Source organism: Ochlerotatus camptorhynchus, unplaced genomic scaffold, assembly GCF_037179485.1.
Source record: "Ochlerotatus camptorhynchus isolate MF236.1 unplaced genomic scaffold, CSIRO-AGI_Acam_v1.1 ptg000330l, whole genome shotgun sequence".
In the NCBI taxonomy this organism is placed as follows: Eukaryota; Metazoa; Arthropoda; class Insecta; order Diptera; family Culicidae; genus Ochlerotatus; species Ochlerotatus camptorhynchus.
In genome coordinates, this window is record NW_027040818.1 from 2959858 (window position 1) to 2984108 (window position 24251).

The window sequence follows — 24251 nt, forward strand, 5'->3', positions numbered from 1 at the left end:
CGCTCCACTATGAAGCATAAGATTAGGCCCGCCCACCAACGTGCAGGTTAAAAACTAGCCAAGAAGAGGGAACTCTTCTCCCAATTCTCAGATTTAATTGTAATTCTCCGAATATTCCCATTGGATTATGCTTCGGTTTATATTTCTCCCGAAACTGCTTGAAGTTCTCCTCAGAAATTCTTATGGTATTTACTTAAACTTTAATTGCAATCCTATTCAGGGTTTCCTTGGAATTCTACTCAGATCTACCTTTGTTATTCTTCAATGCGATTCACATGGAGTATGGAGTTCCGCAGCCCACCCAGAGAATTGTAGTTAGTTGATGCAATCCGCACCAATCTCAATGATTCTAATTTCAATTGTATTTGGAGTATGATTACGTTGACTTTCCTGGTAAGTTCATAACATTCGCGACTTATTCCCGGTTTCCCTGTATCCTGGTAGAGTTGGCACCCTGCAAAATGCATTGATTGTTTCCCAGTATGCTTGCATTTTAACTCCGACGCACCGGTTCAGTGTATGTATTGCGTCACTGGAGTGTGAGCTCAGGACACAAGAGTGAGTGAATTTTGAAACGGACCAAAAAGATTTTCGGATGCAGGATGATTCTTAGCAAGGCCATTTCCAATTTTTTGTATTTTATTGATTTTTTTCGTTTTTTTTTCCTTGTGTATTTTCTTGTTGATTCCTACACTTAGTATCTGTATGCATGTGTGTATGTTGCAGTAATATAATAGTAGTAGCAGTAGTAGTAGTAGTAGTAGCAAATAAGCAATAATAGCGACCAGTAGCACATGCACCGTCTGCAGCAGAGTCTCGTCTTAATCGTGTCCTTGAACTTTCGAAGCGCAGTTCAGAGCAAAAGAATCGTTTTTTTTTTTGTTTCCTGTGTCTAACCGTACGAATATATTGTTCTTTTACTACTAGTAGAAGGTATTAAGGGTATCAAGAAACGGGGAGGGGGGTCTGAGGGGAGGAGAACCACGATCCAAGATGATATACAACCGACAGCGTGTAAGTCCTTTACATCGTCAGTTCCATGATCGCGTTTACGACGTCGTATTTGTTCACCTTCAGTGCCCGAATGGCCTTGGCGCGGGGTACGTTGGCATTCTGCATGACCAGTTCGATGTCCTTATCGTTGAGGCCGGGGTCGTCCACTTCCTCTTCGTCCTCTTCGGCGATCGGGGCGACGGAGGTGGTGGCACCGGACGATTCTCCAGCGGCGGGGGTAGCTTCCGGGGCCTTGAATTTCTCGGCAGCGGCCACCTGGGCTTGCTGCGACAGATCTTCGATCTTGGCTTCTCCGAAAATGATGTAGGTGTCGCTGTGGGGGTTCTTGTACACGTCTGGGTTGTTTATCACGAACAGGATGTTCTTTGACTTGCGGATCGTCACTCGGTTCACGCCCTGCACCGGCTTCAGACCGAGCTTGGACATGATCTTGCGGGCCTTCTTCTCACCACGGGACTGCTTGGCCTTCGAGACCAGATCCGGCATGCCACCGGACGACAGCTGGGCGGCGGCGGTGCCTGCGGAAGGGAAAGAACATCACGATGTTGTTAGAAAGAGATCCATGGGATTTTTTTTACAAGAATGATGCGGTCATTTTATCGATAAAAAAATCTTAATCTTCTTGTTTTCATGTCGAGTTGAAACTTATGTTCCTGAATCTTGAAAATTTCTCCTCACATAGGGGAATTTACGTATTTTCGGCAACCTAAGCAGCGACGTTCTTTCTATAGCCTTTTTATATAAGGAACGCACACAAATGCAGTATTGGCAACAATCAATACGAAACTAACGATTTTAAATTGGCTCACCACTTTAGTAGCCTATTGGTCCCAAGCAAACGATTAACGTACCCTATTCTAGTTGAAATTCTATTACTACACTATGTTTGTTTTGATTCGCTATGAAAGTTTGACAGATAACATCAGGGGTGTGTGGATTCATGCAGAACATGCAGGGGTGAGTGAAATAGCTTGGGACTGCTTGGGACCGTTGTTCTGGTACTGAGTGAGCCAAAAATAATAATGATTTTCTTCGGGACCCAGTGGTCTTAGAGTTACCTCTATGGTATTGGTGTGTTTACAATCTTTTGCTGCCAGCTGCTCTAACAAGTTCAGTCGAAAGAATTGTCAAAAACTGTTTTGAAACGCTTTTACAAAGCTCCAATCTTCTCTAGTGAGAGCGAGTATTGTCAGCAACCAGTTTTTCTTCGGCAACCGTTCCATTTGAACTGCATGTAAATCTGCTGTTCTATTATCGGCAACTCGAAATCAGCTACAATTTGTAGTGCGTGTGTTGCATTTCAAGAAAACCTTGGTAGATTGCTTTTTCTCAGTGGTAAAAATATAGTCAAATTGAAGCTGAAAGCATAAAGAATCGTTTGCATGCATTCAGCGAAGTGTTTTCGTAAGAAAATCCAGTGAAAATAGTGTTTCAATTTGTGTTGCCGAAAATAGTCTGTCATGCCGAAGCCGTCATTTCCCCTATTTCCCGAATTTAAAGAAAAATAAACTCGCTGAATATTGCAGATTTTTCTCAATCAGGAAATTCAGGATTATAACAAATTTTCTCCATTCGACAGCCATTACTCGTATTCATCGGACGTGTTCTCTTTCTGCTCTGCTTAACTTGGTGAAATATTGTAGCGAAAATGAGTGTAGTTCGTAAAAACACACTTGTTGTTGACTTCAGTGTCCTTCCAGTTCGTCCCAATGCGGGAAAAGTGCAAAAATTCTTCGAGAACAATATTAAGCTTCAATATTCGGACGTTAGATGCATTCAGTTTCATAACGTCCGAAATTGTGTTTTTGTTGAGATGATAGACAATGAAGTTGCCTTGCGCTATGAAAAGGCGCACAACTATAAACACGCGATTCTCTGTGCGAAGAGTGAGTTCAAAATCCCGGTATATGTGGATTGCGAAGCAGTGACCGTTCGAGTGCATGATCTTCCTCTGGCATGGCCACAAGCCACTGTTATGAACCACATGGTAAAGTACGGGACAGTGATTTCCAGTCGACATGAGAAATGGAAGCACTACTTCCCAGGATTCATGAGCGGTGTTCGAGTTTTACGAATGCGACTCGAAAGCGCCATTCCATCGTACATCACGGTCGACAACGAAACAACGTTGGTAACGTATGACAAGCAACCAAAAACGTGCCGCCATTGTGGCCGAGCAGCACATCACAAACAGAAATGTTTGGATGTAGCCACATCGAACAATAGCACCGCTCCAGCAGCTCCACCAACCGAGGGGGTATTCAGTCTCGATGATTTCCCGTCGATTGATATCGAACAAAACCAGCCAACGACATCGGGTCAATCATCTCCTGCTTTCACCGGGTTCTCAGCAGAAGAACAACAGCGAAACACCGACAATCAAACCGAGGATCATCACACTTAAAGCAACGACGAAAACTCTACACAGCAAAAAAAGTTGTTGAATATTACATCGAAACTGCTGCAACCAGGTCAATCCATCGGTTGTGTAATATCACATTGTACAATGTACATCGATTTTGCGAACAAAATTACATCCATTGATGTAATATTGTATCTGCGTTTTGCTATTACATCATTATTTCATACATCAGCTTGAATTACGTTGATCGATATTACATTTTTTTTGCTGTGTAGCACCAGCTCATCAAACGCAACAAAGGATTTCAATGAAAATACCAACAAACGCCGGCTGTCGAAACACAAGGAGAACGAAAAAAAGAAAGTTCGTGCTGATCAGTGCACCCAGAAGACTGGTCAGCAAATAGATCGTTTAGATGAAAATAATGCAACTTATCAAATAGGGGATAATACGTTTTATTTGAAAAATAAAAGCGGGAAGGGATCTCATTGTAAATAATGGTCATCGGCCCAAGCAATGCCTAATAGGCGAGAGGGCCTTATAAATAAACGCAATAAAAAAAAAACAAATTTTCTAAAAACTATAGGCCCAACAAAAATCGATCCCTTTTTTATATCGTAGAGCTTGTGTTTTTCTGTGTCGATGACAATTTTCCACAGGACATCTTTAGAATTCACTTAAGAATTTCCCTTTAAATCATCTCAGAGTTGATCTTAAAAAAAACTTTCTGGTATTCCTTTATTATTTTCTTGATAGTACAGTAATGACCCGATTTTGCCAGTCTCATTTTTTAGAATCTTTTCTACGAAGACCATGCGCCTTTTCAATGGTCTTACTGCACCAAAGTGTACCTCATTCCACAGAGAACAACATCTATGTCAAATTCTTAAAGTGTGTAAGAAATTTAGACATTTGAAACTAGCAATATCGTGGTGGCGCTAGTGTCGCTGCCCATCGACGTCGATGACCGGCATACGTCATCTTAACATCAATGTCAAAATTGTTGTGAGCAAAACACCGAAGGTGTTACCAACAATCAATACGAAACTAACGATTTTAAATTGGCTCACCACTTTAGTAGCCTATTGGTCCCAAGCAAACGATTAACGTACCCTATTCTAGTTGAAATTCTATTACCACACTATGTTTGTTTTGATTCGCTATGAAAGTTTGACAGATAACATCAGGGCCCTAATAAAAAATAACCATAAACGAACGATAACCCAAATCATTGAACTATTCCACAAATGGTTTGGATGATACCCAGAACACGTCGTTAAGCAAATTAACCATACAATTTTTATTAGGGGGGTGTGTGGATTCATGCAGAACATGCAGGGGTGAGTGAAATAGCTTGGGACTGCTTGGGACCGTTGTTCTGGTACTGAGTGAGCCAAAAATAATAATGATTTTCTTCGGGACCCAGTGGTCTTAGAGTTACCTCTATGGTGTTACCTAAAGAGCCTAAATTCATAAAGAGGCGATATGTCAAAATTGGAACAATCGATTGTCTGTCAAAGTCATAGGAAAAGTCATTCCAATCGAGCAGAAGACTTGTCAAATGGATAAGATGTCGTCTCTTTATAAATTCAGGCTCTTTAGTGTTACCAAGTGAAAATCTTTTCACAATTTTGCCCGAACTACAGGAGATTTTCTTCTCACGTGGAGCCCAAGCGCTTGCAACGAAAAAGTTATGTTCCGACCATTGCACAGTGGTTGAAAAGTCCATTTTGACGCTCTTAATTAATAGCACCATGAATAGCGGATTTAGAGTAATGACGTCTTCAACAAAGTTGATGAGTATGACATGCTTCATATTTTGAAGGCATGGGTTTTGTGATTAATCCCCCTAAAAGTGAAATGAAAAATTTATTTTTCCAAAATGTCGAGATAAATGGTTGACGTCTTTAGCAAAGTTGTAGCAAAAATGATTACAAACAACTTTGCCCAAGTCATAAAAGTCCTAAATTTCCCTCAAATCGAGATAGAGAGCGTTGTTTGAGGACGGACCCCCAAAAACACGTTTTTCATTAAAACACATATTTTCTTTAATTTTAGGTCCTCATTATGTTCAACAAAGTTGATTGGTATACTACAATACACATCGTTCTAGAACATACTATACCTGCATAATTTTAATAGGATGAGTTATTGATAAATTTTCTTCTATTTTCCTCATACTTTAGCCTTGCGTATCTTTCTTAGGTGCAAGAAGGTGCAGATGAAATTAAATGCATCTAAAACAACATTAATACCCCGTTCACATTACAGTGTATATCACGTGATATACGCTGTCTTGCAATGAGCACTCATACATCTAGTTTTCACTGGAAATCTTATGTATGAGTGCTGATTGCAAGACAGCCTATATTACGTGATATAGGCTGTAATGTGAACGGGGTATAAAAGAGCTTTCAAATGGTGGTAAATTTGTCCGTTCACGACCGTTTGCTGGAGAGTTGTGATCAAAACAAGTATCTATATCTTTACTCTGTTTTATGGTAAAACCAGTATAAAAAAGATAATCTACTTCAATATATCCACATGGTTTTGCATTTTTGTTGTCAATATTTTGTATTCTATTCAATTATCATCATTATTATCATAATCATAACCATTAATACAATCATTATTGTTTCCTTCAGCTTCTTCTGCTAGCAGCTGTTTAGCATCGCTCGACAAAGGCTTCTCGTGATTTTTAGGCCATCCACGAATGCTAGTAATCAATGGATCTGATAATAATAGGAGCCAGTTCAATAGATCACGATTTGTAAGCGATCTTGATTGCTTGCGGGTATTGTATCTTTTAAATAAAAGTTTTATTAATTTATTCGTTGTTATTATGGTTGGATACATGTACCTCTTCCAATCCTTGTTCCTTGCCTCCTGTGCTTCCTCAGAAAACTGACCGATTAGAACAAGGAAATGTCCAATCACGGCTGATCCATGTATCAATACTTTATGAATTCTAGCTGGCAAGTAATACCAGGTTCGACAGGTTGGTGTTGATTAACAAAGCTTCTAGATCTGTGTTTTCGGGTATAGGGTTGCTCAAGGACTTCTTCAAAGAATGAACCAACTTATTTTCATCTGCAGAACTTGCGTGAGAAACGGTTTTCAGGATATCCGTCACCTTTTCTCACCTGATTCTCTCATCTTCATTTGTGTCGCAAATGCTAGCTCATTAAGATGGTAGCTATTCCGAACCTCTGCAGTTTTCTTCCTCTACGTTGTTTCACAACAGTCTTCGTCCTGTCACACTTTTTGCATTTTCAGAAGTAGACGGAAGCAAGTTTAAAACGTTTTCAGGAAGCGTAAACGGCGTGACACTTGACAACCATGCAAGAGCATGTTTGGTCCAGAGCTTTTCAAAAAAAGTCGCACATCGTTTTCACGGGTTTTCCGACATGTGCAGCCACATCCGGTATAATATTCACATTTATGGCATAACACTGGAGTACCTTCTTATAAACGCAGTTGAATTTTGATGATCGGCCTCCACTCGTTTTTGACCAGAGTGATAAGAGATCACGCTTATCAATTTCAACTTAAATTGAATCAAGAAAAAAAGATCATTGGCACTTTTTGTGATCTAACGATGAATTGAAAATTTTAAAAGAAATTAAGCCCTTCCAGATAATGTCATTTTACTTCAAAGCCCTGATCTCGTAGCTTCCTCTACTGTCCGGTTTCTTTGACAAAATTAGTCTCTCTCTCCTTCGCTTGGCTCCCGCAGTTCTTCTATCTTACATGCTTTCATATACTTTCACAATTCTCGATAAACATTTCAAATTGTCCTATCTGCTTTGATCGATTCTCTTCATCGACTTTCTCTTTTGATAACCACTGCTATGCAAACAGATTTCGCGCTAATTATTCAACATAGTTTGATAAAGGAGATTCTTATCTAGCATCCAAAACGTGAAATACAATAGCGAAAGGTTTTGAAGCTGAGTTAATAACGGAAGAGAAAGTCGATGAAGAGCATCGATCAATGCAGATAAGAGCATTTGAAATGTTTATCTAGAATTGCTTCACGCTTGATGAAAAACAGTGATGAGCACTATGGAAAAACACTTATCGACTCACAAGTTTAACTGAATTTGACAGTTTTTTTTTTCATTCTTGATGCTTCAGTTTTGCCTTCTGGGCAATTTTTGGAAAGAAAATGTGCCGTTCTTGAATTTTATAAGCTCTGAGAAGTGGGAAATTTGTTTATTGAGTCGGTTACTATGGAAACGAATTTATTACGCGGTAAAAAACACAGTATCCCCTTGTTGTTGACATGACTTCTATAAAGCCTATCAACGGGTGTTTGTTTTGATCATAACTCTCCAGCAGACGGTCGTGAACGGACAAATTTACCACCATTTGAAAGCTCTTTTAATGTAGTTTTAGATGCATTTAATTTCATCTGCACCTTCCTGCACCTAAGAAAGATACGCAAGGCCAAAGTATGAGGAAAATAGAAGAAAATTTATCAATAACTCATCCTATTAAAATGATGCAGGTATAGTATGTTCTAGAACGATGTGTATTGTAGTATACTACTTTGTTGAACATAATGAGGACCTAAAATTAAAGAAAATATGTGTTTTGATGAAAAACGTGTTTTTGGGGGTCCGTCCTCAAACAACGCTCTCTATCTCGATTTGAGTGAAATTTAGGACTTAAATGCCTTCAGCAAAGTTGCTTGTAATCATTTTTGCTACAACTTTGCTAAAGACGTCAACCATTTATCTCGACATTGTGAAAAAATAAATTTTTCATTTCACTTTTCGGGGGATTAATCACAAAACCCATGCCTTCAAAATATGAAGCATGTCATACTCATCAACTTTGTTCAAGACGTCATTACTCTAAATCCGCTCTCCATGGTGCTATTAATTAAGAGCGTCAAAATGGACTTTTCAACCACTGTGCATTGCCCCGGAGGCTTTTCGAACTCCTGGAAGAACGGATGCAGGGCAAGAAGTGTTCAAATCTTACCACATTTTTCTGAATTTAAATGAGGGCTAATTGGAGTTCACACCCTCACCGAATCATTTGAAGATACGCCGCCAGTGAACTCAAGAAAAGTTAGTTTTGCTCCTGACTACTATGCCCAGTTAAAATTGGAACGAAAAACGGTTGTAGATCTACAGGAAACTTAGAGCAACCGTACTAATGAGTAAATAAGGCAGTGGTGTTGAGTACTTGACACTGATGAAGTCTGCAAGTAGTAGACGAAATACGCGTATCTGTCAAAACATAAGCAATTATAATGGAATTTAAATGAAATAAACCAACCCACTCAAAGTTCTTCATAAAGGGATTCCGTTAAGAGGTTCGACAAATTTAATGGATTAAATAAGGTACATTTACCAACCTCTACCATAACGCTACTTGCGTACCGGGGGTTGTTATTCGGGTGAGGGAAATAACAATCCGCACCATAACAAATAAACAAATAAACCTTGGGCAGTAGTGAGTTCATAAATTTAGCATTTTTTTCAAACAATCTGTTTAAGCTTGGATGTATGTTCTCTGTGCTTGTACATCCATCTTGTATAGGAATGAAAAAGATTAGGAATTACGGTTATGTTAAATCATTCAAAGATAAATGTCTGACGCGCGCGGAAGGATTGACAAAATCGGGTCATTACTGTATTGTGCAAAGGACAGCATTTCTCGCTGGCAGTCGGTATGGTTTGGTGTTGGCGCTATTACATTATGTTAATTATCTGCAGAACTTTGAATTGAAGCTTCAATTTTCAACCTAGGCATTTCCTAAAAATATCTCCTGAAAATTCTTTTGGAATTCTTCTCAGCATTTTCTAAGTATTCACACTACGAAAAAGTCATGTAAATTTCAGTGCTGACACCGATACATGCAAGCGTTCTCAATGACATAAGACATAAGAGATGAAAAATTCAATAAAACTTTCGTAGAGTTGCATAGGTTTAGACATCGGAACACTTAATTTCACATGACACGTTTGTTTTTGTGTTCCATCCAAGTAATCACGATGTTCCATTCAAGTAATCGCAGCAACATATCGGACTGCAGGACTTGCTTGCATTGCTCTAAAGACCGTTGACAATCGGAATTCCACTGCCACTTCGAATCCTTTTTGAGTAATTGGTCGAGAGGATGACGAAGTTCAAGGATGTTGCGCACGAATCTGCGGTAGAAATTAACGGCTCCCAGGAATGATCGCACTTCGGAAACATTGGTGGGTGCCGGAATAGAGGCGATGGCTTGAAGCTCTTCAGCGTTTCAACAAGAAGCATGGCGCGATTTCGAGGCAGTTCGTTCCGGGTGATGCTGTATATGCTCAAGTGCATCAAGTAAATTCCTGGAAATGGCAGGCTGCCACAGTAATCGAGCGTGTCGGAAAAGTCAACTACAACGTTTTCCTGGAGGATAATCAGCGGCTCATCCGTTCTCATGCCAATCAACTGAAGCAACGTGCGGTCGAATCTGGTCCAGATCCTAGTCCAAGCCAAGGTCCTAGTATGTTATCGGTATTCTTCGACGGTTTTGGCCTAGACGTACCATCCGTTCCAGCAACGATACCGGCTGCAGTGCCCGACGAACTTGGTCCAGTAGATGAAGAGCTTGGAAGTGATGAGGCGGAGTATTTTTCGGATGATAGTGAGGCAGACAATCCACCACAGCAAGATCCAGTACCAGTTCCGCCAGCAGACTCGTTTACCAGCTAGATTCGAGGAGTACTGGATGAATTAAGAGGGGAGATGTTCCATCCAAGTAATCACAATGTTCCATTCAAGTAATCGCAGCAACCTACAGCTGCGACCGAGATGGAAAAATTAGTGATTCGAAGTGTAAATGTCAACCTGAATAAAAACGTATAGTTAGAAGCACTCAAACTTTCTTTATTCTTTGAGAAGAACACTTCATTTCGTTTTAGAATTTACGTCAAAGACGTGTGAATTGTTAATTCTAAGTGTGTTCATCCAAGTTTCCGTGGAATTATCGATGAAATTTCGTCTGAGTTCTAATTCTCTTCCACTGGTCTGACAAATTCCGTGAAATTCTCTTCAACATTTTCTTGGAATTCATCTAAGAATTATATTGAAACTCTCATAAGAATCTTCCTCATAATTTCGTTTGAACTAATCTCGGAGCTAAGAAAAAGGATTCGTAATTTCCATGTAGTTCTCATTCTAATAATGGCTTATCTATGACAGACTTCTTTAGTGTCTTCTACTAATATTCGACTACAGAAGTAAAGTTCCACTAGAGGAAGCAGTCCTATTGGTGCGATACGTTAGAAGTGCTAGGAGTCTATTGTTGTGTATGGAGACCTCCATATACAATAATACTGTCGCTCTTTGCATGTCGGTCCAATAGTAGTTTTGATCAAAACTAAGATATTCAATGCAAATGGCATATTTTTATAATAAACTCAACAACTTTGTTCTGAAAAAGGTTTGGAAAGACAGTCAAAATGGTTGTCCCATCACATATTCTCGGTTTGCTGATTTTCGCTATGGGACGGACATGCGAATAGCGGCAGATAAGGCTTCTAACGCTTATAACCACAACAACAATACGACTGTTTCCCCTATATCATCATGGTGGCCCAGTTGTTTCAGAATTCTTGTAATTTTCTCGGTTATGCCATGCATAACTCAAGCATTAAACCGAATTCAATTGAGCCGAATGGAGCACTATGTTTATTGGATCATCAATAAGCCAGTAGAATTTTTCCTGGATCTTGAATTTGTTTCTGCGTCAAAAATTGTCTATATTTGCTCAGTACTTTTTATTATACCTACACGATTTCTTTGGAACGTTCGCAAGAATTTTCTGTAGAGTTCTTTTCAGAAATCCTCTTAAATAGATTATCTCTTAGATTCTCTTCGAATTGATTCGTCCAAGAATTCAGTGCAGATTCCTTTAATAATTCTACATATTTAAAGTTTCCTTGAAAACTTTTAAAATTTTCATGCAATTCACCTCAGAATTGTCTTGAAATTTTGCACAGAATTATCTTACGAGTTTCTTCTGGAATTCTTCTTAGAATTCTCTAAAAGTTATTCTCAAGATACCCTTGGAACCATCCTCGGAATTCCCATAAAACTCGTCTCAGAATTACTTTGTAATTATACTCTGAAAACGAGAAACCCTTGGGATTTGTCACGGATTTCACTTGAAATTATCTTTCTAATTTCCTCAGAATTCAATACTCTCGGCAAAAACTCTCTTAATAATCTTCTGAGAACTTATTCAGAATATTCATTAGAAATCAACCGGTAAATTTCTTTACAACCGTCATGGAAATTCCCACAGAATCACCAAAAAAATTCTATATTGAACTGACACTTGGAGTTTCAGTCAAAACTCTCTAAGGCAGTGGATCACCGGCCATCACTGCTCTAAGAGTTCTTCCAAAAACTCCTTTGTAATTTATCTCTGACAAACCTTCAATTCTCTTATTCGTTGTTCAAAGTGATTATATCCGGAAAACCTCCACTGCGCTCATGTTAAGAACTTGACGTTCATTGAGAAGGCAAGAGAGTGTAACGTTACTGTTATTTCAGCCTCTCGATATTTGCTATTGAAAACTAATTTTTCTAAGGCCATAGAGGTTTTTCTAAAGGGAAATCCTGGAAAGGCAGTGACCATAAACGATGTAAGTAGTCTTCTTGGTAAAGCGTTTCTATATTCATCGACACCTGCCATCGCTATGAATGGTTTTAGGAAGGCCGGAATAGTACCTCTTAATCGATTTATGTTCACTAATGATGATTTTGCGGCATCCGATGTATCCGATATTCCAATGCCCGCAATCAACATCAATATGCTGCACGACGAACCACTGTTCTTTGGCTTTGAGCCGGAAGAAATGAAATAACCAGAAAAAAACCGAACATTGCTGCGGATGGACTGCTTGGTCAGTAAAGAAACAGACCCAAATAGCCAACACGCCAATTTTTCACGGCAGCCATTGACAACTCTAAACGAGCAATCTAAGCCTGTAACTGCATCAGAGCCAATTAACAAGAACTGTCAATTTCAAGTTTCACCTGCAATCATCAAGCCACTTCCAAAAATGGTATCAAGGAACTGTAAAAATAAGAAGAGTAGAAAGGAAAAAGCAGCTAAAATCACCTCTTCTTCCTTTCGGAGCACATTGAAGTAGTCACAAGCTGCCAGAGATATCAAGGAACTCAACAAAATCAAACGAACCGAACCGAAGAGACCAAAAACTGAACCTGAATTCCACGATACGCTGTGCGACAAATGTGGTCTCAATTTCAGTATGTCCAGTGATGGTGAAACTGGAATAAATGTACGAATTGCAATAAGTGGTATCACCTTTGCGAAGCAGGAAAATGTCCTTCATGTTGAATATTTGCTAAGTTGGATTCAGATTTGATTTCCATAATAAATACCTACTTTCGCTGCTCGTAACAACACTATTATTATTTTTTTATTAAAGAAAAATGTCTGCTGTGTTTTGTAAAATACCTACGTTCAGTTAAAATAAAATCTACAATTAAATAAAAAAGCCTTCTATATCTAAATATACCGTGCTCTTCTTGCCCCGGGGTGACTTACTCAACAAAAAAAAAAGTTGTTTTTGCTATGTTATGTTTTTCAATGTTTTGTTTACGTTTTGGAACTAAAGTGACCATACGAAGCTAGACATAATATCAAACAACAACCCTGCAGCAGTATTGAATAAAACAATAGTTGTATTAATGCCAAAACTTAAGCTCAACCTTAGGCTGACCATCTTGCCCCGTCTACACCTACATTGGTATTCTCGATAGAATTCACTTGCAGTTCTGCCTACAAATGCGTAAAATTTTACTCAACATCCCCAACAAACATTGGAAGCAGAATAAGAGTTTATTCATGCGAAAATCTAGATAGAGCAGGAATTAGGGCGTAACAGCTTTTGTAAATAATGACTTCTTTCGATGATTTCTAGGAATTCAAGGGATGCCCACGTAAAGCAACATAACCATCGGGTAGGGAAAGTCTTCTCCTACCCGATGGTGATGTTGATTTGCGTTGGCGAGCCTTGACTTTTTAGAAACCATCGAAAGAAGTCACTGTTTACAAAAGCTGTTACGCCCTAATTCCAGCTCTATCTAGAAATATACATCTTCAGCTAAAAAAATTGCTTGTCAGGGTGTCTACTCATTTTGATAAATCAAATCACCAAAAACGTTTCTTTTTACATGGCGCATCTCCAACTTTCAACTCTATTATGCATCTGATTGTTACGCCTTGCACCAGAACTACGAATTGTATTGTTTCAATATGCCAAACGTACTGATTCTGTAGTATCTAGTCACGCTCGATTAATTTGAAATGCATCCGATTGATATTTCATGTGTAAACAACGAACAAAAAGAAGAACCAAGGCGGAACAACAAACTAAAAATCCCGAGGGTGTATTTCCACGGCGTATCACCAGTGCTGGCAGTTAATTAATTAATCAGGGCGTATGATGTTTTATTCTCAATTTCACGACAAAGAAAACTTTTTTTGGGTTTTTAGTGATGCATTATGACAGATTACACTATTAACTATATGTCAAGCTTATAAAATCATCCAGAAAATGGAAAGGATTAATTTTTAGGTCATCAAAATTCGGAAGCGATTTTCTCGATACGGTCATTTTGGAGTTACGCCTTTTTTAAATGTTAGTCTAGAATTATCCTTCAAATTTTCATTGAATTCTAATGGATTCCCCATTTTCTTTTCGAATCCTGCTCACAAGTACTTTGAAGATCGCTTTACAAATCCTTTAGAATTTTCCTCAAAATTTCTTTACAATTTTAGAAAAAAAAAACTCTCGTGGAATTCTCCTCGGTATTCTGTTGAAAATTTCCATTGAATCCTACTCAGGGTTCTTTTGGGATTCTACTTAGATCTACCTTGAAACTCTCCTTACTTTTCACTTGGAAAGTGGAGTTCAACAGAACTAACTTCAGAGGAATCCCCAGATTTCGCTTCAAGTTTTCCTAACAATTCTTCTTTTGGAATTATCCATTGAGATCCCAGAAAATTCTCATTGGATTAATTCATTTAAGTCCATAAGATGTAAAACTTTTGCAAAGTCCTTATTTTTATCTGGGTTCTTAGAAAATATTCAATGTCTTGAACATTTATCTTCGTTCCACATTCCAGAAAAACAAACTCCAAGATCTAAAAAAAAAAAATTCATGTTTCAGAACCCTAAAAAACAATTCAAGTTTCAGACGTCTTCCATTCGGTTCTTACTTGACCTTGATACGATGATTTCAAAATTCCCTGAGGAGCCTTCAATCAGTTCCAGTTGTTTGTTGGGTTAGTTTGGGATTCTAGTCAGATCTCTTTTGAAATTCTCCTCCGAATTCCTTTCAAGTTCTCCTGAGATTCTTCTCACATTTAATTGTAATCTTCCTTAGCATACCCTAAGTATTCTTCAAACGGAATGATGCCCTGGATGCTCCCAGAAAATTCTCGAATTAACTTGGGCTTTTCAAAATTATCATGAAATTATCCTCAGAATTCGCTTCCTCATAAATAATTGCTATAAATTTTCATTGAAATTTCCTTTGAATCTAGTGGCGTCGCACTAACATCTACCAGCGCACTCAAAACGTTAACCAATCTAAAAATATTACTTGCAATGGATAACTATAGAAGGTTATGTGCATTTGCCAACCGATTTAAATGTAATTATTGCTAGATGTCACGTTTTAAAAGTTGGTGCACACATCAATCTCAAAAAGTTTATAAGGATTTAATTGAAAATAAGTACGTTAAAAATGAATTACAGATTTGTAAGTGCTAGCTCGAGGATTTTTTAGATTATCGTGGTGTTTAGTTCCGTTAAATTGTAGAAAAATAATAACAGGTAGTGTTCGTGAGTGTTGTGCAGTTTTCTCCATTGTTAAACTCCCTAGTAGGCAAAGATAGCAACAATCCACCTCACCGATTGTTGCAAAACCCGCCACCAGATGGACGAACAAGTGCCTGTTGGGAGGCCATGAGGGGTGGCGATAGAGATGGCCATTTTTAATGGAGGATAACGGGCACGACAAACTGGCCGACAGCCTGGTGCAGTGACCTAATGACTCACTCAACTTTGAAAATAAAAATCACTGTTCGTAAGACAACCAGCGAAAACGGTTCGAAAACGGAAATTAATAGTGGAAACAAGTGAAAAGTGTGAGGAGAGAGAGTCACGGATAGAAGGACAGCAGGACCCCGCTATATTTAGTACAGATCGCCTTGTACACAGTGAAGTTCCTGTAGACGTACCGGAAGGTTACACTGAAACCCGGAGTTCGTCATCGTCACCCCGTACAGAAGGCGCGAAGGAGGTACACGAAGAGGAAGTGGAGAGGAAGCGAACGTCGACCGAGGACAAGCGGACGACGATCGAAGACACGTGGTGGAGGTGTTGCGAGGGGCCCCGACGGAGAAAACAGGCCAGATAGATTGTAAGAAAGTGGGAGAAGAAGGGAGTAGTAAAAGAAACAAACTTGAGTAGTGAAGTGCTTGTGGAGTTTTTCTGTGTGTCACGTGCGATCATTCCCTGCCCCGCGTAATTGCAATCGGTAAGTGTGCCGACCATGAGGCTATTGGAGTCAGGGAGTCGCAGAAGTGCTCCTGACTGAGGTGGCTGAGACTTACAGATTCGTAAAGTAAGCATTTGGTACTTCTCATTTCTGATCGATCCACGTGGTCATGGCTGAAATTGACGAGTTTTCCGAGAAGCTTTGAGGTATACGTCCAAAATCCATGAAGGTACGCTATGGGTACATTCCATAACACGTATCAACTTTGAACTTCGTTAAGTTTGTCCCGCTGGATAGATTGACGTTTGGGGCACAGGTAAAAAGTGGGGTTATCCGACGCCACTGTTGGAATCATATTCAGGGTTTCCTTGGACTTCTACTTAGAACTATCTTGGAATTTTCCGTAAATTTCACCAGGAATATGGAGTTCATCAGTACTACCTTGAAAGTTTATTTCTATTCTTTCCGAAACAACTTTGGAGTACTCCTGCGAATTTTCGTGGATGACAAATGCATGATGACATGTTGAATGTTTATCTTCCGATCCAAATTCTGAAACATTTCTTCAAGCTTTTGTGTGTGTCTAAGTTCAGGATTTTGTATAATTGCCTAATTTTAAGATCTGTAAAAAAATGTCCTAAGACCTTTAAAATGCCAGTTGAAGCCACAGAGTTTGTTAATTAAGATAAATTCGCTTCAGAATTTTCAAGTTCATTGAGTAAAATTCCAGGGGAGAATTTTCAGGTAAAATTCGGTTTCGGCGTTTGAAACCTGACACTTTTTCCATAAACAATTTTTGATTAATATCTGTTGTTCAAAAAGACGTAGTTCTACGTCTAAAAACAACTGGAGCTGAACCTGGAATGGGGCGTAATGCGAGCGGCTGGGAGATGGACAACAGCGGGCTCCCGGTCCGAACACAACATTGTTACACCTGTAGGAGGTATTGCGGCTGGGCGCCATCAATCGTTCAGGTAGGTACAGAAAGGCACCGTATCATGTGGACATTCAAAATGAACAGTTTCGTTTTTTGGGTCTACTAGCTTCTGCACATCATTAAAGACGTACTAACATGAGTGGGTGATCCTGTATCGTCGAGATGTTTGACGAAGCGTATGCCAGTAGGATGATCAAAATTCGATGAACACAAGGTGGAGGAAATTGTCCGCAACAATAGGTAGGTATGAGGTCCGACTGGAGGTGCAGAGGGAGAGCTACGAAGGACGTAATAGAAGTGAGCTGAATGACATCCTCACCGAGGAACAAAAAACATACGAGAAGATTGTTGCAATCGTACTCTTGGCAACCGATTTTGAGAAACATTTTTTTCGGGAAAATGCCGTGCAATATTTACATAGTTCTGCGAGAGTTACTGCGTTATATTCAATATGCATGCAAAAGATACAGGGTAAAAAGGTATGCACCTCAGAGACTGGTCCAGGTGGATACATTAAGAAAAGCAAGTAGAACCAATCCGATGAAGTGTCAGAGTCCTGAGAGCATGAGACTGCAGATCAACGGACCCAGGGGCAAATTCCAACGGACTCTTATGCCATGAAAGGTAAGCATTTTTAACAAACTTAGATAACAAAGGTAACTTAAAATTACATTGGGGTCATCAGGAGAAAGTTGGAGTGGTTCTTTAAGTTTTAATTGACCTCTGGGACAAAACTAGAGAACATCCAGGGTTCCAGCGGTTTAAAGACAATGCATGAAGCCTATAATACTAGATTTGACGACAAATCAAGAGGCTACCTGTAATAGGAAAATCAAAGATCTCGTTGACCTAGCAAGCTAAGAGGGAGGAAAGAGATAAGTTTTCTAACGTTCAATTTTTAGTTTCGAATTTTGTGTGGCACGCTCAATAATTCTCTATTACCTGGGCATCATAATATATCCTTATTAGGGAATGTTGATGACAATCCAGAAAAATGATCCAGCCTGCATTTATCCTATTTCACTACTAGGCGCTAAGAGTTCTTCGAACATATAGCACGTTTGAAAGTAGAACCTCAGAACATTACAAAATAACAACCTTTTATGGTTCCTTTATCAGCTTATTACGAATTCTCAAACATCGATGTCGGGAGATGGCAAGTCACTATCATTTTACATGTTTCGCCTAGAACGGCCTTGACAGATCATTGCACTATCACCCTTATCAACTACATCCTAGGTATCAGTTTACTCCACCCGTGACGTAACGCGCACTCCTACGAGCGGGATGAATGTGCTTCTTCAGCAGTAATGAAAAAAATCGCTCAAGAAACCGGTTTTCGTTTTCCGTCAGCTCTTCTTCCTTATCATCAGATAGACGCAAACACCAACACACCCTCACCGGAACACCGTTCAAATTTTGCGCGCCTTTGCTGGGTCACGAGAACACCAATAGCCATCTGCAGCAATAACTCACTCACCTGCATCTTCCAGCTCTGGGATTGTGTCATCCGATTCGGTATCGCTTGGGGCGTCCTCCAGCTTGGCCTCTGTGTTGTCAGCGGAGGTGCTCGGGATAGCGGAAGTGGTAGCAGCCGCAGCAGTGCTTTCCGTGATTTCAGTCAATTCTGGCATGTTTGCGATCGTTTGATTCTTTTTGGTCTTAGCGAGATTTTAATTCCTGCAGAAGGGCGAAACGGATACAAACTATTAGTGATGGAGAATCGATTTTTGGCTTCGTTTCACTGCTCGTAAGGCGTAGGAAAAACTGCTTTTGCTTGAACGATGAGTGCGTAGAACCGAGAAGCCGAAGGTCAATCGTTTTAATTAGATTCACTGGAAAACGCAAACCGCATCCGTTCTGAATAAGGTTTCATCCGAAATTTACAATCGTTCCTATCGTTTACTTCTTATCGCAAACGCCGGGAACCACTTTTCGTAACCTCAACATCGGTCTATTTATAAATTTTTCACTTTTTCTTGCGATTCGCCGACTAAAGCCGCCCCAGGCTCTCTCTTCATCAGGACGAAAATGTTCCTAAGAATTTTTCACGAAAACACTTCTGACTTTTGCACAAGTCCCAAATCACCAAACACCGGTTTTTCTAGTCCTTCCCGTCGCACTCCATCGCAAGCAGGTTTTCCACGGAAAAAAGCTACAATTTCAACAAACTTACACCACTTTTCACAAAGCAGTAGAATAAATGCGGTATGAACGATAGCACAAGATGCCGGAAACAGAGAACGAGCACACTGATTGGTTCGGAAAGGTAAACTGCAGACAGAAGCGGTTTTGACAGTTCTAGCTGTCACCGGTGACAGCCGAAAGAGGAAACAAGTGGCGACATCGCAGCGGCGAACGAGAGAAGTTCGACTGGCGTGTGCACTGGAGGTAATTCTGATTTTGGTTTTTGTAAATGATTCTTCCACAAGATTATAAAAATTCCACGATTGAAATACACTGAAACAAAGACCATAGTTAGGAATACTATTTTGCAGAAAACACTTATTTTCAGTATAACTACGCTTAATGCCGTTAAATCTACCATGATTTCAGTATAGTTGACTAAAAATATAATCAAATTTACTACCATTCTGTCAAAACTACTATGCTTACTCAAACGGCATAGTAGTTTTGATAGAAAAAATAGTAAAATTAAATGAATTTCGTTTCTGCACAAATCTATTGGTGGGAGTATTTAATTTAAACCATCAATATAGTATTTTTGCCAATGGATTTTGTTTCTGTGTAGGCCAATGGATCACTGTATGCTGTCAGTTTTGATCTCATAACTACTGACAGCATGGCGCCACTTTTTTTTTGAGGCGAGGAGTAAACCATTTTGAAAGCGAAAACTAGAAAAAAATATTAGGGGGTGTTGCGTAAAATAATAACCCACACGAAATTCATGTGGTTCACTCATACATTTTTGCGAAAACATCAGCCTTATACATTCCATAAGACAAATCACATAGCTCGCGTCACTTTTCAAATAGACCAATGTAACATATCCACCATTTTGAGAAAATCGAAGTTGAAGTTCGACAGTTTATTATCTTAACTGTTTAGAAACAATACAGCCCTAATAAACAAATACCATAAACGAATTGTATCCCGGATGGGTAAACTATCCCACATATAGTTTGGATGTTACCCCGAACACGTCGTTAAGCTCTCTTTTATGGTTATTTTTATGAGGGAGTTTACAATACCATTTTTAATGTAGTCAGTGAATAATAACGTTGAAAATTTATTAGAAAAGGTAAAATCACAATTTTACTTTGAATTTCATGCTACAAAATAGAAAAAAAAACGACATAGGACGTTTTGACTAGTCAAGTTGTACATCGGACATGTTACATTGGACGATTTTTCTCATTGACATAATCAATGAGTGTTACATTGGACGTTTTGTCTACATGATACTAGATTCCCTTTCACAGATTTCAGAGTAGAATTCCTAACTTTAGGTTGGCCCCGCCTTTAGAAAATGAGCACCAATCATGTTAGGCAGTCCGAATGACCAAAGTAACAATAATGTACCCATCATTTCAAACTTAACAATGGACAATTTTTGAGCTAAGATTTTCGCACACCCACCCCTGATGTTATCCGTCAAACTTTCATAGCGAATCAAAACAAACATAGTGTAGTAATAGAATTTCAACTAGAATAGGGTACGTTAATCGTTTGCTTGGGACCAATAGGCTACTAAAGTGGTGAGCCAATTTAAAATCGTTAGTTTCGTATTGATTGTTGTTAGTACCGTTGTACGGTTGTACCAACAATCAATACGAAACTAACGATTTTAAATTGGCTCACTACTTGACTAGCCTATTGGTCCCAAGCAAACGATTAACGTACCCTATTCTAGTTGAAATTCTATTACTACACTATGTTTGTTTTGATTCGCTATGAAAGTTTGACAGATAACATCAGGGGTGTGTGGATTCATGCAGAACATGCAGGGGTGAGTGAAATAGCTTGGGACTGCTTGGGACCGTTGTTCTGGTACTGAGTGAGCCAAAAATAATAATGATTTTCTTCGGGACCCAGTGGTCTTAGAGTTACCTCTATGGTACAACCAACAATCAATACGAAACTAACGATTTTAAATTGGCTCACCACTTTAGTAGCCTATTGGTCCCAAGCAAACGATTAACGTACCCTATTCTAGTTGAAATTCTATTACTACACTATGTTTGTTTTGATTCGCTATGAAAGTTTGACAGATAACATCAGGGGTGTGTGGATTCATGCAGAACATGCAGGGGTGAGTGAAATAGCTTGGGACTGCTTGGGACCGTTGTTCTGGTACTGAGTGAGCCAAAAATTATAATGATTTTCTTCGGGACCCAGTGGTCTTAGAGTTACCTCTATGGTACAACCAACACTCAATACGAAACTAACGATTTTAAATTGGCTCACTACTGGACTAGGTCCCAAGCAAACGATTAACGTATCCCATTCTAGTCGAAATTCTAGTACTACACAATGTTTGTTTTGATTCGCTATGAAAGTTTGACAGATAAAATGAGGGGTTATTGGTTTTTCCTATGTTTCGAGGGGTGAATCGATTAGCTTGGGACAGTAAGTTACAGTTACAGTAAGTACGAGGACGTACTTATAAGGGAAGTTACATGAACATTACGACAGTGTGCATGCATAAGGGCGTATACGCGATGATCGATTCTCTTCGTCGATTTTCTCTTTTGTTAATAACTTGCTAGAATTAACGTTTCTCGGTACGTTTGCTGTTGCTTTCGATAGCCAATACAACCTGTTACAACTCTGCATTGAAAAAATTCTAGGAAATTGTTTCGCTTAGCTGTAGCAATGCAAAGAGAAAATCGATGAAGAGAATCGATCATCGCGTATACGCCCTTATGCATGCTCACTGTCGATTAGATCATTGTGACAACATTTTATGGGAAGTTCAATGTTTTTTAATGGCAGTGTCGATAACTTTTAAAAATAAAAAAAAAAATCGGGACGATCAGAGAACTTCAATACTTATGTTATAATAAATTCAAGAAAATTGTGAGAGCACTTAAGAGATTTCGTAATCTTCAAAAAAATCCAGAGACCTTCTAAGATAATTAAAGATATTCCAGTAGTTTTATTACAATCAGGGAAGTTCGCTTCGAAGATGACCAGAGAACTCCAAAACAGCCCCTAGTTTCCGGAAAAATACAAGAACTTTTAAGGAATTTCGAGGAATTATGGAATATTCCTAAGCGTATTTCAAGAATGTTCTGAAAACTTCAGGGAAATTTCTGAGTCTTCAGGGATGTTTTTTGAATATCAGGAAAATTTTCTGGATCATTGGATCATCATTGAAAAATTTTCTGTATCCCCCAGGAATCTCTTTCTTCCGGAATAATGTCCTTGTTTCTTTCGACTGTTCCGTAAACGCTCTGGCTTCCGACTTTCTTCAGATGTTTGTTTCAATCTACCTTAGGAAGTTTCTGCCAGCGTCTCCAGGAAGTTTATTTCGTCTTCTCAAGGAAGTTCAATTAATTCTCCAAGAAATTTCTTTCCTCTTCTTCTGGAAGTTTGACCATAAGTTAAAGTTTTTTTTTATTCGACTTCTATTGGAAGGTTTTTCCGAGCTTCTTCTGGCTTTCCCTGAAAATGGCTAAGTCTGGAAATTTACTTCCGGTTTCCGAAACTTTTCTGGCTTCCTTTGGATGTGACATTCGATTTTTTTTCCGTGTCTTGGAAGTTTCCCGGAGGTTTTCCCAGCTTTTCTCGAACTTCATCCAGGAGAGCTTCTTTCGTATTTCTCTGGATATTTTTCCAGCTCCATTCAGAAGCGAATTCAAACATTCCCCGGCGCTTTCTTCCGGAATTTTTCGATCAGAGTTCAGAAGCTAAAATGTTGCTTTGATTAACGGCTTTCTCAGTCTTAAAACAATGCAACGACTACGATGTAATCTGCCCGACATTTCCGCCATAGATTGTGGCTTTTTTCAAGGGAAAATATTTTTTGTCGTTATTGCCAGTAGTTAAGTCATTGTTGTGGCTGATTTTCCATATTTTGGTTTCATTTAATGATATTTAATCGAAAAAAAAACAGTGCTTGGTGACCATTTTGATCACCACTTAAAGACAACAAAAATTTTAAAAATTTAATTAAAAAAAAAAATAAAGAGTTTTTTAAGACTGAGAAAGCCGTCAAACAAAGCCTCAAATCCCAGTCGTAACCATCGTTAAAATTTTCGCTTTCAAAAACGGCAAAAATAGAAAATTAAAAAAATAGTAAATAGGTACCGATAAATACCGATTTTTAAATACCTTTGATACAGATAAGTTTTAAAACAATCTGGCAACGCTGATGTACACTCTTAGATTTTTTGCCGAGATGGACACCACCGAGCAGCTCGGAATTTGATTTTGCTGGATCTCATTGAAAAACTTGCCGAGATCCAGCAAAATTACTGTTTGTTAGCTGAGATCTCGGCAAGTTTTCACTGAGATCCAGCAAAATAAAATGCCGAGCTGCTCTATGGTGCCCATCTCGGCAAAAAATCTGAGTGTGTAAAATCATAAAAAAACAAATAACATGTATCAACAAAAAGACTTGCATGTTCTCACAACAAGACTGAATTATGTATTCACCCTACAGTGGGTGGTGCGACAACCATCCTACGCATGCAACATGCAACGAACACAAACGTTGTCGCGCGATGCAGCATAATCCTGTAGTAACGAAGCAACATGTAAACCTCTCATTTTTCGTCACCACCTCACCGCCTTCCCCTCACCTTCTATCACTTTCCTGCTGATTCGTGGCCCATGCTTTCTCTTATCGCCATTTAACATCTCTTTCGCTTGTTCGATACTTTTCCCCACCATGTCAAAGTGGAAGTGATGGAAGGGGATTTTCCCACGTTGCTCATTTTCACGCGAAAAAGTATCATAGCTCCAATGGGAATCGCGCTACCATCGACGACGAGGATGTTGAGTGTGGCGTATATGTTGGCAGACGATTTGAACACATATTTGGTAGCTGATTCGGAATACACAAGGATAAACAAATGCAAATCACAAGTAATGAGACAACCGATACATTATGTTTCGCGGAAATCACGGCCTGGGCTAAAAGATAAGATTATGAACATTTTCAGCCGTCCTAATCTAATCACAATGACATCAGAGTGTCAAATTGACGTGTGTTCCAATCTGAACTAAACAGCAAATTAACCATCGATTGTAATTAGTTTGTTGGTTAATTCGACTTTCGCACCTTCGCCACGTGGTAAAGGTACCTAAACCGATATGGCTATAGTTCCTTACTTCGATGCCCAGAACATGGCCAAGTCGTCACAAATGGGGCTAGGTACCAACAACCGACATGCCGGAAAGCTGACACTAATTAACGGGTTTTCCACCTCCCGTCGT

The 24251-nt window shown here is 39.2% G+C and overlaps 1 protein-coding gene across 1 annotated transcript; it reads right to left on the reverse strand.

Moving 5' to 3' along the window:
* Positions 1 to 621: 621 nt before the first annotated feature.
* Nacalpha (nascent polypeptide associated complex protein alpha subunit) lies at positions 622 to 19152 on the reverse strand. The gene is made up of 3 exons (XM_065230584.1): positions 19024 to 19152; positions 18328 to 18527; positions 622 to 1532 (listed from the first exon to the last, which is right to left on the reverse strand). Exons 2-3 carry the CDS (start codon positions 18479 to 18481, stop codon positions 1024 to 1026), a joined length of 663 nt encoding a protein of 220 aa, XP_065086656.1. The 5' UTR covers positions 18482 to 18527; positions 19024 to 19152; the 3' UTR covers positions 622 to 1023.
* Positions 19153 to 24251: the final 5099 nt, after the last annotated feature.